General features: G+C 42.3%; 1 protein-coding gene across 2 annotated transcripts in view; it reads left to right on the top strand.

Moving 5' to 3' along the window:
* The window catches only part of TDRD3 (tudor domain containing 3), a 179,113-nt gene extending 176,171 nt beyond the window's left edge, over positions 1-2,942 (top strand). For both annotated transcript variants that reach the window (XM_090258148.1, XM_090258147.1), the window contains one exon: positions 2,698-2,942. Coding sequence is in view for 1 of the 2 variants with exons in the window: in XM_090258147.1 (XP_090114273.1) it covers positions 2,698-2,728 (31 nt within the window). In the remaining variant the exon portion in view is untranslated. The remainder of the gene's footprint in view (positions 1-2,697) is intronic.
* The last annotated feature ends 13,102 nt before the right edge of the window (positions 2,943-16,044 follow it).

Below are 16,044 nucleotides of genomic sequence, written 5' to 3'. Positions count from 1 at the left end.
ACACATCTCACATCCTACTTCTTCTGGACAGCATTGACCCGGAGTCTTGTATCTTCCTCAGCTTTCACATGACTTCTTCATTGGTTAAAAATTAGAATTGTCACCTCTAAGTGAAGGCATCTTTTTGTTTCCTAGCTCTTGGCTCCTCATGTAGTCATCTGCCTAGAAAGGAGCCATGACTTCTGATTTACCTGAGCAAGCCAGTGTAACACCTTTTTCCTTTTATCGTTGGCTTTTCTTTGTGTTTAATGCAAGGATATTAAGTAAACAAATGTAAAATGCCTAAGTGAAAAAATAATGACTTAAAATAAGTTTAGTGTATTTACAGTTAGATCTCTTTTAAGGTGAATGAAAATTGAGAATTTCCTCTTAGCTTTTTGAGGGCTTTTAAATTATTTAAAACAGGTTTTAAAATAAGGCCAAAGGTCCCCACACCACCATCACCATCACCCTCCACATATACATAGTACTTCCCCAAAGGTGGGGAGGGACTGTGTCCTACTTGAGCCTGGTACTGAGGACATCAGTGACTAACAAAAGCAGGAGACACTTGGGGGTCAGGACGAGGTGAGAGAAGGTCTCAGGGAATGATGTGGGCAAATAGACCCATATTTGAGAAAAAGCGGTGACAAGTCAGATCAAAGCTTTGAGGGGAGATAGGACCCAAAACTTCAAACTTCTAGTTCCTGGACTTTTCATAGCTGTTATAGACAACTTAGAAATATGAGCAGATATGGGCAAATTAATCAATGAAACTGACTAAAACTATATGCATTTGACAAGGTTTCTGACATTGGAGGGATAGAAACCACACTGCAGTAGTAGGGGTAGGCTTTAGAAATCAATTCTAAGCTTCATTTTCTTGATAAGGTAGAATCCTCTAAAGACATTCTAAAGGCCAAGGAAAGATTAAAAGAGGGGAAGAAGCATACTCCACAGGAAGCAACCTTCAGTAGCTACAGTAGAGTATATCAACCAAAACAGTGGGTGTCAAAACTATTTATTGGGGGTGACCCAAGGGTATGGCTTTAGACACTTTCAGACTTTGAAGTGTTTGCTGCTATCATGAACTTCCAAATAAGAGAGATATAATCAAAAGTACACTTAAGAAACATTGCTGTTTGATGTCGGATGGATTACAACACCAGGTGGGAAAGCATCTAAGAAGCTAATGCTGTGGTCCAGTCAGGAGCAGCTGGAGTTTCGTTTCCTGCTGTGAAAGAGGGAAATGGCAGACCTGTGGGGAAGGGTTTGTAAGACACATCAGCATGGGACGCCCTAGTGCAGTGGAGGTTAAGGCTCAGCATGGGAAGCAGTTTAAAAAATGTTGACTCCCTTTGACTTCATTTCTAGTTTCTTATTTGTTTGATGAAAGAATCATCTTTTCAGTTTCACATATTAACTACAAACTTTGAAACCTATAGCTAAACGTAGACTGCTACGTGCACACCATGACTTTGTTTATTTTCTAAAGTTTTAACACTTTTTAGCTGGTAAAAGATCTATTTTTATTTTATTTACTTATTTAATCTTCACCTGAGAATATGTTTATTGATTTGAGAGAGAGACAGACAGAGAGAGACATCAATGTGAGAGAGAAACATTCATCAATGGCTTCCCGTATACACCCCAACTGGGGATTGAACCTACAACCTAGGTGTGTGCCCTGACCGGGAATTGAACCTGCAACCTTTTGGTGTATAGGACTCCCTCTAACCAACTGAGCCCCCTGGCCAGGGCTGGTAAAAGATATATTTTTAAATGAGAGAAATAGTTTTGACAATCTGGTCCAGTGAAATTTTTCAAATCAAGGTCAGGGAAATGATCACTATAAAGAGAGCTGTTACAGAGCCCTGTGATGCCTGCAGGATAGGAATCATGTGAGGATAATAGTACCCAAAGCTCTGCATCTTCTAAGCAGGAGGCTATTTACTTTGGAAGACTTATGAGCTGTTTGTGTGCAGCCATGGGAACTCTGCCTGTCCCTGCCAAGTGTTCTTTTATGCATGAAGCTCAAATAGGACTAGAGCAAATAAGGCTTGTCTTTTGACTTGTCTCAGCTCTTTCTGTTGTCACCGCTCAAATTGTTTCAACGAGAGTGATACCTATAAAGGTAAAGAGCAGACAGGGAGGTGACAGACTAAAACAAATGATCTGTGTGGACTAAACTAGGTCAGAGGTGTTCAAAGGGGATGGAGGTAGACATGGTTCGCTGGCAAGCTGTTTCTTTTTTAAATCATTTCCTGTTAAAAACTATTCACTTAATGGAAATTCCTGAAACCAATTTGCTAGCAATAAAGGGGCTAATGGTGACAGAGATGTACTTTAAGAATTTAAAAGAAAAAATTACTGTTTTTCCTACTAACACCTTTTATTTATTTATTTTTAATAGTTCATTTTTATTGTATTTTTTTCCATCACCAGTTATCCCCCTTATATCCTCTTCTGCCTCCATCCCTTCCTCCTGCACCAAAGAAAATATTATTTTGAACGAGTTTGCTTTTGGGTTTATATATTGCTTTATATAAATTATATTTATAAATTAGACAGCAGTGTCAGTTTATTCTACTTGAAATCTATTGATATTTATACAGGCATTTCTCATTTATAGCTAAGTTTCAGTAGAAGTGTATCTTGAGTATAGAAAAGTCAATTTGTGGATCCAGTTTCACTTTCTTCCTCTCTTTTTTTCAACAGAGTCTTTGTGAAGAAAGGAGCCAATGACTGAAACATCCTGGTGAAACCTGTTGATAGACCTTCTAATTTTTCTTTGCAGCCATGGTGGATATTATTATTTGGAAAATGAAAAAGCAGATTTTAGGGGGGAAACGTCAACCCACACAAAGAATGGGGGAAAGTACTGAGCTAAGTAAAGGAAATACCTTTTACAAGTAAAAGAATTTTTTTCTTCTGCTATCAATAAAACCAATGCACTATTACTACATTGTTTTACAGTATATTTTATTTGTTTAATGTTATCTTGTTCCTTCATCTGGTATTAATGCCCTACTGGTTGCCTTCTATAGACAAAATAACAATGGCAGCATGCTGGAGCCTCCCCATATAATTACAGAATAAACTGACTTACTCATCTTGCCACATTTCTTGCAAAAACACCCGGAAGCCAAATAGCAGTTCTTTGTACAGAAAGTACTGAACTGCTAAGTACAACAACAAAAAGTATTTAAAACTCAAATATGTTGGTTTTAGCACTCTATTTGCTTTTTCAAATGCAATTCAATTATAAAACAGGCATTCCTTCCTTGTAATATATGCAATGGATCTTTCAGAATGCACCTAAGTTACAAATAACAGAAAACCCAACTCAAACTGCTTTCATGTTTAGCTTAAACACTAAAAAGAATTTACTGGCCCATTTCGCTACCAGAAGCTCATTAGGGTTTAGTTGGCTTAGTTAAGTGACTCAGACTTGTCATGAAAGACCTTGATTCTTTACATGCCCCATTTCTGCTTGCTCTGTCATCAGCTTCATTCTACAGCAGGTTTCCCCATGTGATCACAAGATGGCTACAATTCCCAGGGCTATTAAGTGCAAGGACAAGTTCGGGGTCACTTCTAGAACTGCACTTAGAAGGGAAAAGAAGTTTCTCTCTTCAGGCCTCATTCATCTGTATTGTGCTACTTTTGTGCTTATGAACCAGTAACTTCCACAAGGGTCTGTGAATTAGTTTGGGCCTGATCCAAGTGTCCCAGTGGTGGTGGTCTGCTTCTTAGAAGCATATTTGTTGAGGCAGAGGATATGCATCTGAAAGTCAGGAAACTTCCCAAAAGGAGAGGGCAGGGGTGGAGAAGCAATCCAGGCTATCCATTGCAAAGAACCAGTATGTCTGTACCACACTCTTCGTTTAATAGGACAGAGATCGGCTTCCCCATAGTCTCAGTCCTATGAACAGTTAGGAAAAAAAAAAAAAGGAAAGAGAAAGGAAGGAGAAAACGGAATCCTCCAGCCAAAATAAGTGACAAAATTTAGTACTTTGCTTTAAAGGAGAGGGCCTAAGGCTCTCTCAGGGTCTGTTGAACTCTTAAGTTTTCTTTACTAGGCAACGGATGATTATTTCTACAATATCTTAATAAATGAAAAGGTATAGGTGAAAAACACATGGCTTGCAGTGTTGGATTTTGTTGTTGTTGTTTTATCATTGCTGTAGAGCACAGGAATTTTTTTTTAAAGATCTCCATGTAATTCTAATGTGTATCTTGGGTTGAGAACCAGAAGAGCCATGTAATTTTGATGAATTTGATAGTTAATAAGACAATTAGGGAAGACACAAAAGAACTTAAACCAAGGCCTAGGTTAATGTGTGTGTTTGTCTTAGTTTTTAACAGAAAAGTTTAAAAAGTAAAAAGAATTAAACATTTTTAAATCAAAAGCAGCTTGCAGAGTAGGGATGTAAGGGAAGGAAATATTTTTGTACAGCTGTACAGTATGTTTTAAGCTAAATGTTATTATAAAAGTCAAAAAATTTTTTTGAAAATCTTAATAAGTTTATAAAGTTGAAAAATGACAGTAAGCTAAGGTTAATTTACTATTGAAGAAAGAAAAATATTTTTTACAAATTTAGTATGGCCTACATTTACAGTATTTATAGTCTACAGTAGTGGACAATACGCCTTTAAGGACTGCAGCGAGGGTGTCTTCATTCACACCAGATCCGATGGCAAGCTCTACAACCTGGCCCGTCTACGAGCCAAGACCAAAGTCAAAGAGGTGCTCATCCGTGAGATGCTCTTCGCCGACGACGCAGCCTTGACATCACACTCCGAAGAGGGACTCCAGCAGCTAGTCACTTGCCTTTCCCACGCATGCAAGGAGTTCGGACTAGCCATCAGCCTGACGAAGACGAATGTTATGGCTCAAGGCACGGGGACTCCCCCATGCATCACCATCGACGGATACACCCTGGAGGTTGTCAACGACTTCACTTACCTCGGGTCCACCATCTCGAACTCTCTGTCAGTCGACTTGGAGGTCAACCGGAGAATCGCCAGGGCAGCCACAGTTATGGCCAGACTGAACCGGCGAGCGTGGAACAATTCCAGCCTCACTGAGAAAACCAGACTGCGCATCTACCAAGCCTGCGTACTCAGCACTCTCCTCTATGGCAGCGAGACGTGGACCATCTACGCAAGGCACGAAAGGAAACTCAACAGCTTCCACATGAGGTGCCTGCGACGCGTCCTGCATGTCGCATGGCAGGATAAGGTCCCCAACACCGAGGTGCTGAAGCGAGCCAATATGAGCAGTTTGCATGCAGTTCTTAGCGAGAGACGCCTCAGGTGGCTCGGCCATGTCAAAAGAATGGATGCAGGCCGTATCCCCAAAGACCTCCTCTACGGCGAGCTAGCAGAAGGCAAGAGGATGACAGGGCGCCCAAAACTGCGGTTCAAAGACATCTGCAAAAAGGACATGACACAATGCTCCATCAATCTCAACACATGGGAAGTTCAAGCAGACGACCGCCTAGCCTGGAGGCTCGCGGTCAGGCAAGGTACGTCACGTGCAGAGGCTGCGCGCAACGACGAGGCGGTCCAGAAAAGATCGAGGCGGAAGCAGCGTCAACAGCAGCAACAACAGCCATCTGCCTTCACCTGTAACAAGTGTGCCAGGGATTGTCACTCCCGAATCGGACTGCACAGCCATTCTCGGCGGTGCAGATAGTCTCTCAGGAAGCTACGCCATCGTCTTTCTAGACGGACGGCTGCCGACGACGATGACGAGTGGACAATAATGCTGTCGGCCCTCACATTCACTCACCACTCACTCGCTGATTTGCACAGAGCAACTTCTAGTCCTGCAGACTCCATTCATGGCGAGTGCCCTATACAGGTGTACCATTTTAATGTTTATACAATATTTATACTGTACCTTTTCTATGTTTAAATGTTTAGATATATAAATACCATCCTATAGTATTCAGTTTGTAGCCTAGGAATAATAGGCTGTTGCATATAGCCTTGATGTGCAGTGAGTGCACTGTATGATGTTTGCACAGTGACGAAATTGCCTAACGACGCATTTCTCAGAATGTAGCTCTCTTGTTAAGCAACACATGACTGTATTTTCTTCAAAACCTTGGAGCTTCACATTTAACTTGTTAAGTCTTTGGACAATGTTGTCCATTTTCCATAGGTTAGCCAAAGCCAGTCCCCATGTTAGACCAGTCAGTCAAAGAAAAGCAAGGGATTTTATTTTCTGTCAGAAAACATCGAACTTTATCGCCCGCCGCCCCCCCCCCCCCCACAATCGATACAATATTATTGAACAGAAAGTGGGGTTCGGCTGCCCGCGGCCACCAATAGGCAAATTCTAGAGGTAGAGGTTTACTGAAAAAGGAAAGAGGTCTTTTATTCAAGAACTGTACAACTTGGAAGAATGGCAGGCGTCTGCCTCAGAGCCCGTCCCCTGCGGGACACCCAGAGGAAAATCCCCTCCACCCTCGACCAGATCAGCCCAAGTCTGGGCCTGGAGTTCCTTCCCCCATTTAAAAACACCATCGTTTGGGAACCGCAGGGAGCCGCTGCATGATCATCCAAGCAGCTCAGCTGCTCCCACTGTGGAGCCTCAGGCTCCTTTCTGGAGTCTTCGTGGGTGCTAGCGCCACCATGCCGCCAAGGGCCCCAGGCCGCTGCCACCGGGACAGTTGGCGATGGGGGCCCCGCCTTGCCATGGTGCTCAGCGCCCGCCAGTCTCCCAAAGCTCCAGCACCCACGTTCACGCTGTGAGTCCCAGGAAGGGAGAGAGAGCGTTTCTCCCTCCCCTCCATCTAAATCTCCCAGCCCAAACTTCCGTGCACTCAGAAAGGGTTCGGCCTCCCCCATCAATCCCATCGTTTCTCCAGGCTAGACTGACAGGCCTCCCTCTGCCGCCATGTTGACCTCCTGGTACACCTGCGCCTGTGCCCTCTGGGGCCTGAAGGGAGTGGGAGGGGTCTTCCCTTTGTCAGTCACTCTCACTAGCCTCACACAGACTCAGTTCCCCGACTTCCTCCTGTGCTGCGTAATCTGTCGCCAGGCCCCGCATTGGGAGGCACTAGCACAAAATGCTAGAAAGCAGCGTTCCGGCTACCTCAAGGTGGTTCCCTCCCTCGGCCCTTCTGCTCTGCGGTCTGGCGAGGTCTCGCCAGATCTATCTCCATCAGTAATACCTTTTTTTAAATGTTCATTTCCTAAATTCTGAAATATATGGAGCCTTGCCATGTGTTTTTCACAATGAAAGATGTCTTAAGTACTTCTTGGCCAAGTTCTAATAACTTGGCTGCTCCAGGACTCCTATAGGAGTTTTACCTTCTTGAATTGTCTTTACCGCAGCTCCGTCTCCCCACCCAACCAGGTAGACGACATCTTTTAAGATGCTTGGTTTTTAAGAGGTTTACCTTTTCAACAGGCCAAAAATTGAGTCATTTGTCCCTATAACAGCAAACCAAGGGTTAATTGCAGTCTCAATCTTTCTCACAAATGTCACTGGTAAAAAGTCAATCTGAAATTTTCTGATTAGCACCAGTTGGGTAATTTGCATGATAAAAATCCATCCCCCCCAAATAAGATGACCTGGCCTGACAAAGTACATTCTTATATTATGCTAATATGTTCTTGTCCCACCTTTCTGCCTTTGAAAGTCTTCCATAGTCTACCCCCCCTTGGAGCACCTTGCTGCCCAATTCATGAATTGCTTAATAAGCCCATTGGATCTTTGAATTTATTTGATGGAATTCTGTTTTTAGCAGCACACATTTTTATTGAAAGCTTGTTGGGGTGGGGGTATTGTACAATCATAAATATACAGCCTCCTTTTCATGCCTTTACTTTTTTAAAAGAGGGAGAAACATGGCCATGAACAGATGGGAGGAAGAGGTAGCAAGAAGACCACAGACAACGCTCTCATATGCATTTTTTAGGGGTAAAAATTAAAACGTGAGGATCTAAAAGATAATTCCTTCAAACTACTTGAGTCTGTGTGGCCTATGGAAAATGGTCATTCTCCCCAGGTGTCCGGGTATCCCCTTGTGAAAAATTGATGCTGTAGTCTAAGGCAGTGACTTCCTGTCTGCAGAGAACATCAGAATCCTCTAGAGCAGCGATTTTCAACTTGTGGGTTGCAACCCCTTTGGGGGTTGAACGACCCTTTCACAGGGGTCGCCTAAGACCATCGGAAAACACATATATAATTACATATTGTTTTTGTGATTAATCACTATGCTTTAATTGTGTTCAATTTGTAACAATGAAAATACATGCTGCATATCAGATATTTACATTACGATTCATAACAGTAGCAAAATTACAGTTATGAAGTAGCAATGAAAATAATTTTATGGTTGGGGGTCACCACAACATGAGGAACTGTAGTAAAGGGTCACGGCATTAGGAAGGTTGAGAACCACTGCTATAGAGGGCTTCCTTAAATGCCATTGCCAGCTCTACCTCCTAGATTCTGATTCAGTAGTTCTCTGTTCGGGTTCTGGGAATATGCATTTTAATCAGTCTCCTCAGGTGTTAGTGTTGCTCGTGGCTGGCTGTCACTCTCATACGCTGTTCTGAACTGATTAGCAGAATATCCTGCAGAGCCTTAAAACTGCAGATCAAGGCATCAGATTCAAGAGCTGCGGAATCAGAATGCATGGGGATAGGGTGTGTAAGGACAAAGAAAAATGAAAAATAAGAGGCCTAATTCTACCTGTTGCGATTCCTCTTCTTTTTCTTAGCTCTTTTACTTTAGAAAATATGTAAGTAGTTTCTTCTCTTTTTGAAATGTATATAAATCCTTTTGAAAACTAGATAGGACTTTTGTAAGCTTGATGACCCATCAATGCCTTTCTCAAGGACCTTGATGTAAACATCAAAGAAAATACACCCCAACATCCAGTTTTTGTGGGATGTTAGGTGCCTGGATGCAAGTTGCAAAATCACCTCCTGTTGTAAAGATGAGCTGGTTTCTCAGCTAGATAAAGCAAATAAACTAACATTTATCATGTGAGTCAAGGATGAACTCTGTGTCACAAATGGTGCTGTCAAGCTCTCTTACTTGAGGGCTAGTTATTGCTTATCTTGAGAACACATGTGTAATGGGTTCTATCTATTGGGTACATAAAGGCTGAAATTTCTGTTTTTGCAACCTCTCAGCAGACTACCTGTGATATGTATCACATTCTGGTTTAATGTATATTCACTAACTAGCGTAGCAAAGAAGTTTTCTGGTTGGAGGAAGATTTTGTATTTAGTGCTCTCTCCCCATGTAGGAGAGAAAAAAATAATTTTTCTCATACCCTTCTAAATTCTTCTGGCTGGACTAATAATCAAATTAACATGAGACAGATCAAGAGGAGAAAATGACCAAATTATTACATATATACGTACAAGGGTTCCACAAGGACATAGGGCACAAAACCAATTGGGCAGTTGAGACTTATACTGTATGTTATCTTGAGCTAAGGAGAAGGGGGTTGTGGTTTGGGACTTCAGAAGGCAAGAAGGCAATTCATATGGAGATGGAAAAGTAAATGCTTAGTAAATTAATGTCTGTTGGGCATCTTAACAATAGGACACAGAAAATGTTAGCAATGAAATGGCACCAGAAGTTAACCAGCAGAATTGGACCTCGTTTCAGCAATTTTGGTTTTGAGTTCAGCTAGGAAAGAATTCAGAGCCAAGAACTCAACTTATAAGAGGAAGTTTATTTAGAAAATCACAGAGGTAGAAAAAGTGAGCCAGCTGGGCTGTGTGGGCTCAGGAAACAAGTCAAGAGAGGCCAAAGAAGGGCCCTTGGAACTTAGAAGAAAGAAAGCAAGGATATAGGCATCTGGGAAAAGGGGAGGGGTTGCTGAGAGGGCATGCCCCGGGGGAAGAAGGGGGTGGGAAAAGGCACAGGTGTGCTTGAGGGGGAGGGGGAGGGGAGAGAGTGCTCTGAGTCCTTGAGGGGTTTTATCTGGAAGTCTTAGGGAAGGATTGAAGTAGAGTATTCATCAACTTTCCCGGTATGTCTCCTCAGGGCAGGGGGTCATTAGTCATTGCAGCTGGTCCTATTGTCAGCCATGGTGTTGCTCACCTGGTCTTGATGCTTCTCTGGACCTGGAGCTGAAACATATCTGAGGCCTAGCTGTTTTCTCTAGGGCTTAATGCTTAAGGGAGTAGTTGTACAAGAGCTTGTATAGATGTCATACATATGAAGCTATTCTCTGGCCCCCTTATTCCTCCTCTAGGGGTGTCTTATCTCATGACTAGCAACGTGCCAGGGGAGAAAAGATCACAGGGGGTCCAAACTGCATGACCAGTGAGCTATATGCTACAGTAGGAAAGGTCTCCCTGGGTGCGAGGTCCCACCTTACAATTGTCATTGCTAGGCACCTGGGGTTTTATGCCCTGGTGACCTTTCATACCTGGCTTATTATTACTACTCTGCTCAAGTCTGTCTAACTGACTACTATAAAAAAGACTTTGATCAAAGGAGCATAGCTAAGTTCTTCCCTGTCATACACTAGTTCATATTTATCTATTATGATAGCTTTTTTCCTGGAGCAGGTCCTCTGTTTAAATTCTTTTAGACAGTTAAGGAGAGGGTCAAATGTTTTTCCTGAGTCTTTTCTTTCCAAAAAGCATATTTTGGGGTGGCAAACTTGTAACAGAACCCACGGGCTGTTCAGTTAGGGGCCTGATTGCCCGCTGCCAGAAACATAACTCTCAATACCAGAGTTTGGTGAAAAGAAAAAGAATTGTTTCTTTAATGGTTATATAGACTTAGATTATTTGCGGATTCTTGCCGTTAAGGCTTATTTTCTTTAAAACACCCACAAACACATAGTTCTGCCTCCCCATACCAAACCAGGCTAGTTTTGGAAAAGGCAGAGATAGAGTTTTCCTACTTTCCAGACACAGTTTAGCTTTACCAGCAGCTCCCAATCATTCGATCCTGATTGGGGAGGTTTTGCCTGAGTTGTGGTGCCCTCCAGCTCTTAATGCAAAACTGCGTGGAGTTCTCAGCCTCCTTGTAAACTTCATGGAGTTATCCCTTTCCTTTCAAAGCTGCATGGTGTTCTCTTCCTTCCTTGCAAACTGCATGGATCTCCTCTCCTCTTCTCAAAACCACATGGAGATCTTAGCTAAAATGTCTGCCACCTATTTTTAAACCCCTGACTGCATCCTCTGACGCATGGGTGTGGTAACCAGTTCTGACCATTCAGAGAAAGTTGCGCAGGCTCTGTAGGCTCTTTCCACACCATTCCATGGTCCAAAACCCCTCCCATCTTCTTGGGGCCTTGGAAGAACCAAAGCCATTTGCATAACAAAGACACTAGCCCACTAGCCACAGGCATGTGAAGGCATCTTAAAAGCTATTTCCTTTCCCCGTGCCCCAATCTGCAGGCTCTGGGGATTTTTGGAGACCCCCATTCTGTAACAAATTCACCTTACCTAATAGGTGCATACGGTTCTTATAGCAGGTTCTTCAGGGTAAGTAGTGAGCCTAACCCTAGGGTATAACTCAAATCTGGGGAAGCTTTGTTCCACTGCCTGCAGGCCCATGAGGTCAGCCTGTGAGGGTTCTGCTTGGTCCACAAGGATGTATCCTCTCACCGTGGCTGCACTGCTCAGGCATGAGGGCACCAGTCAGCAAAAGGCCTCCAATAGATGCCTTTTCTTTATAGCTGCCTCCCAGAGCCTGCTCTGAGTAGCAGTTCTCAGCCTCCCCAGTTCTGTGTGTAGTTCAGTGAGCAGCTTCCTCATTGCTGCAGGCCCAGCTTAGTTGGTGGCTCTGAAATTTGGGCTGTGAAGGGATGGCTTATCAGAAAAATACTGCTAGGGTGACCACTCCTCAGGAAGGATAACTTTTATCTCTGCTGTTCTACTTTTCCCCCTCTTCAGACCTTGTTTCGCCTTGTTTAGCTGACATGTGTGTATTAAAATTTAGAAAAAGCCTTGCCACATTTTAAACTTTTACTTTTGTGTATCTGCCTGCCCCTCGCCTATGGACTCCACTTTTCCTTCCTGACTCAGTGACTCCCTGGTAAATAGGATGGAGCTGGGATGTTGGTAGGTGGGAGACAACAATACAGCATGATTTGAGGATTGCTAGAGGAGTTCCTCCCCCACCACCAAAGCTCTAAATTCAGTATTCTGGAACAATAACACATTAAGCCATTTGCATTTTAGCACACAAAGAGGATCATCACAAAATCAGCCATTTAGAGGCTGTGGGAGAAAAGCGGGGGAAAAAGGATTCAGATCTAAGCTGAGCTATTTGCCAGCTGTAGCAAGTTATTTTATTTAAGTTGTTTTTTAATCCTCACCCAAGGATATGTTTATTGATTTTAGAGAGAGAAGAAGTGGGGGAGAGAGAGGAACATTGATGTGAGCCTGAAATATCAATCAGTTGCCACTGCTACACTCATCAATCAGGGACTGAACCCGCAACCTAGGTATGTGCCCTGACCAGGATCAAACCCCCAACCTTTTTGGTGTATGGGATGATGCTCCAACTAACTGAGCTGCCTAGCCAGGGCATTTTATTTAAATTTTTAACTTTATTTTTGTCATCTCTAAAATGGAGAAAAGTTACCCATCTTGCTTCTTATAAGCCCTTAATTGGTGCTTGGTGAGTACAGTAATTAGCATATTGCAAAAGCCCAGACCAGACAATGTGAATTTGCTTTTCCATAGGCAAAGAACAGGACTGAGAGGGAGCTTTCTGATAAGTGGGCATTGGACCAGGGAACCCTGGGATAGCATCAAGGGGATATATGCCTCAAAATGGAGAAGAGATATAGAGAAAGAATTATGGAAGAAACACTTCTCTAGCTTTGTAATTTTACCAGCCCTAAGTCACAGAGATTGCTTCAGAAGAACTAACTGGCTTACTTTCTATAGGTTGTCACATGTGTTGAAATGAGAACAAATAGATGAATGAATCTACGTTTACTTGCTATAAAATACAATGTGAGATGTGGATGTGGTGGAAGCAGGATTTTGCAAAATATGTCTTTTTGGCATGAGTATTATTTTAGTTGATTATTTTTAAGAAACAAAATACTCAGAAAGTTTTTCTTTTTACCTCCTCCTTAGTTGCTAAAAATAACTTTGCTAGAAGGCCTGTTCCAGAAATAACCACAAAGACTGTGAGCCAAGTATGGCCTGCTGGGGGAGATAAGTAGGGCCAAGAGACTAATGAATTCCCCATGTCCATTGTCTCTGCATGGTTTAATGTCTTATGTTAATTTGATCAGACCATCCAAAGATCCTGGAAGGGTAGGAGAAAAAAATTTTTCCTCCCCAACATGGGCATTTGCTGACAAAGTCCAGTGTTTAATAGTATATATGAAATAGGGTTTTTCAAGAAAATACCAGTCTAAAACCCTTACCTGCAAGTGTGAAATTTAAAAATCTGTGAAAAGTTTGTTGGTAAGCTCATCATGAAATGACATGAACTTTACATAGAAGTTACTTACCCCACTTAGCGTCAATATTCATATTTTGCAGCAGAAATATTAATATTTGATTATGGGTGCTGCATCATATATCACTTGAAGGTGTCATGCAGTATAGTACTATATCACTTTACTAAAAGTCAGGTACTTTTAAAAATTTGAAACATATGACTCAAATGTTTTAGATAAAATATTGTAGACATATATTAATTCACAGTTATTCTTAAATGAGAAAATGATTTAGAATGATTTGTCGGATAACATTTGTGTGTGTGTCTTTTCATAAATTAGTATGTATAAGTATTTTTCCTACAATTTTGCAAAGCATTAGAAGCAATTTCTATTACATGCTCTGTTGTCATGAGATACAGATATATTATCCATCGATTGTTTCAGGATTTATGATTTCCCTACCACAATTGCTGTACCTAAGTATTAAAGAACAAGCACAAAAATGGTAGAACAAATATGGAATGTGTATTCTTGGATAGGATTTTATCTCGGAATATTTTGCTTTAACTTCATTCTTATCCCAGTAAACTATCTAGACAACTTAGAAGAAAACCCAATGTACTTGTATGTCTCAGTAGTAGAGTATATCTTTGTAGAAGATTCTTTATGGTATAGAGGAACTGGGTATAGTAGAACTTTGTAGAATAAACCTTTGTGTAAAATGTAGCTTTGGAGATGACATTTGGAGGATTAAATTTTACATCTACCACTCTCTGATGAGAGTCTGACGGTCATTGTACTTAACCTCTGTGAGACTCATGTCACAGAGTTTAATAATAATCATACCCATCTAAGAGGGTGGTTGTGAGGTTTAGATGGTATAGTTACATATCAGATGGTAGTGGCTCCTGCAGAAACTCAGACTAATCATTCAGTACCTGGCATTCTTTTTTTTTTAATCGAGGTATAAGTGACATGTAACATTATAATAGTTTCAAGAGTCGGTCGGCAGCCGTCCATCTCGAGAGACGATGGTGTAGCTTCTTAAGAGTCTATCTGCACCGCCGAGAATGGCTGTGCAGTCCGACTCGGGAGTGACACGGTATCTGTCTCCTCCCGTGTTGAATCAACATCTTGAGATGATGCTAGAGTGTCCTCTCCAGTGAAGCTGAAGCTACAGAGCCTGGGCAGGGTGATATGGAGGGTCTGCTGTTGCCCATGCAGCAGACCCCCCCTCTCTTCGCAGCTGAAGGGTCCAAGGGAAAGACGGAGTCAATACAGCTTGGCTTCAGGTGCACCGCAGGAGTTGCCGGTGTTGACTACAACGTCAAACCGCCTTCGGGACTCCGGCTCCGGATTTTCTGTCGGGGTTTACTCCCTTAGCCTTTCCCCTGAAGAGGTATGACGCAAGGCAGCGGAGGTTTTTTGGAGTCAGAGTTTTCCTTCTCTGATGTGCCCTGACTGGAAGATCGAACCAGCGACACTTAGCTCGCAGGCCGACGCTCAATCCACTGAGCCAAACCAGCCAGGGGCTACACTAGGAGACAAAACTTTGTATAACAAGTATGTCTCCCTTCGTCTCTCATACACATCCAAACACACACATGAAGACTCATAGCCTTCAGCTGCCAAAAGGTCCAGAATGTCTCCCCAGAATCCCACAGTTTAAAATCTCGTTTTCCTTCTGACCAATGGACTTTTTATACCTGCCCCCCAAAGATGGCTGTAGGGGTGGAGGTGAGAGAGAACAAACAGCTTCCTGCTCTAATTCTGGCTTTGCTTCAAACATAGTGTGGGATTTCTGGGGCCTCTTAAGCCACCCCTTTTCTATTCCTCCCCCAGGGCACTTAATATTTTTCCAGGCCCTTCCTCCAGGGGACTGGGTGGAGTGGCAGTGGGTAGAGTCCACTTGAGCAAAAGGATGCTTCTCTCTGCTCAGCTACAACCTTCCCCACTGGCTGTGAGCCACCCCATCCTGAGTAAAACAAAATGTTTTATACTTGTATTTATTGTGAAATAATCACCACAATTAGTCCCATAACATCCGTCACCATACATAGTTAACATTTTTTTTCTTGTGATGAGAACTTTTAAGATCTATTCTCTTAACATGTTTCAAATACACAATACAATATTATTAACTACAGTCACTATGCTGTGTATTATATCCCCAGGAATTATTTATCTTATAACTGGAAGTTGTACCTTTTGACCCCCTTCACCTATTTTACCCACACTTCAAACCCCACTTCTGGCAACCACCCATCTGTTCTCCGTATCTAGGAACTTGATTTTGGTTGTGTGTGGGGGAGGTTGTTATTGTTCCTTTTACATCCTACATATAAGTGAGATCATATGGTCCATGCTTGGCATTTAAAAAAATAATAATTTATTTATTTGTTTTGTTGTTTTGTTTATTCATTTATTTTTTAAAGAGAGGGGAAAGGAAAAAGAGAGGGAGAGAAACATCACTGTGTGGTTGCCTCTCACTTACGCCCCCAACTAGGGACCTGATGTGCAACTGAGTCATGTGACCTGACTGGGGTTCAAAGCAGCGACACTTGGCTTGCAGGTTGACACTCGATTCACTGAGCCACAGCAGCCAGAAAAATTTATTTATTTGTTTGTTTGTTTATTATTATTTATTTATTTTTAGAGA

This window comes from Furipterus horrens, unplaced genomic scaffold (assembly GCF_987537825.1).
Source record: "Furipterus horrens unplaced genomic scaffold, mFurHor1.1.pri manual_scaffold_12, whole genome shotgun sequence".
Taxonomy (NCBI): domain Eukaryota; kingdom Metazoa; phylum Chordata; class Mammalia; order Chiroptera; family Furipteridae; genus Furipterus; species Furipterus horrens.
Note: the sequence above shows the minus strand (reverse complement) of the source record. Positions and strands in the feature narration are given on the sequence as shown.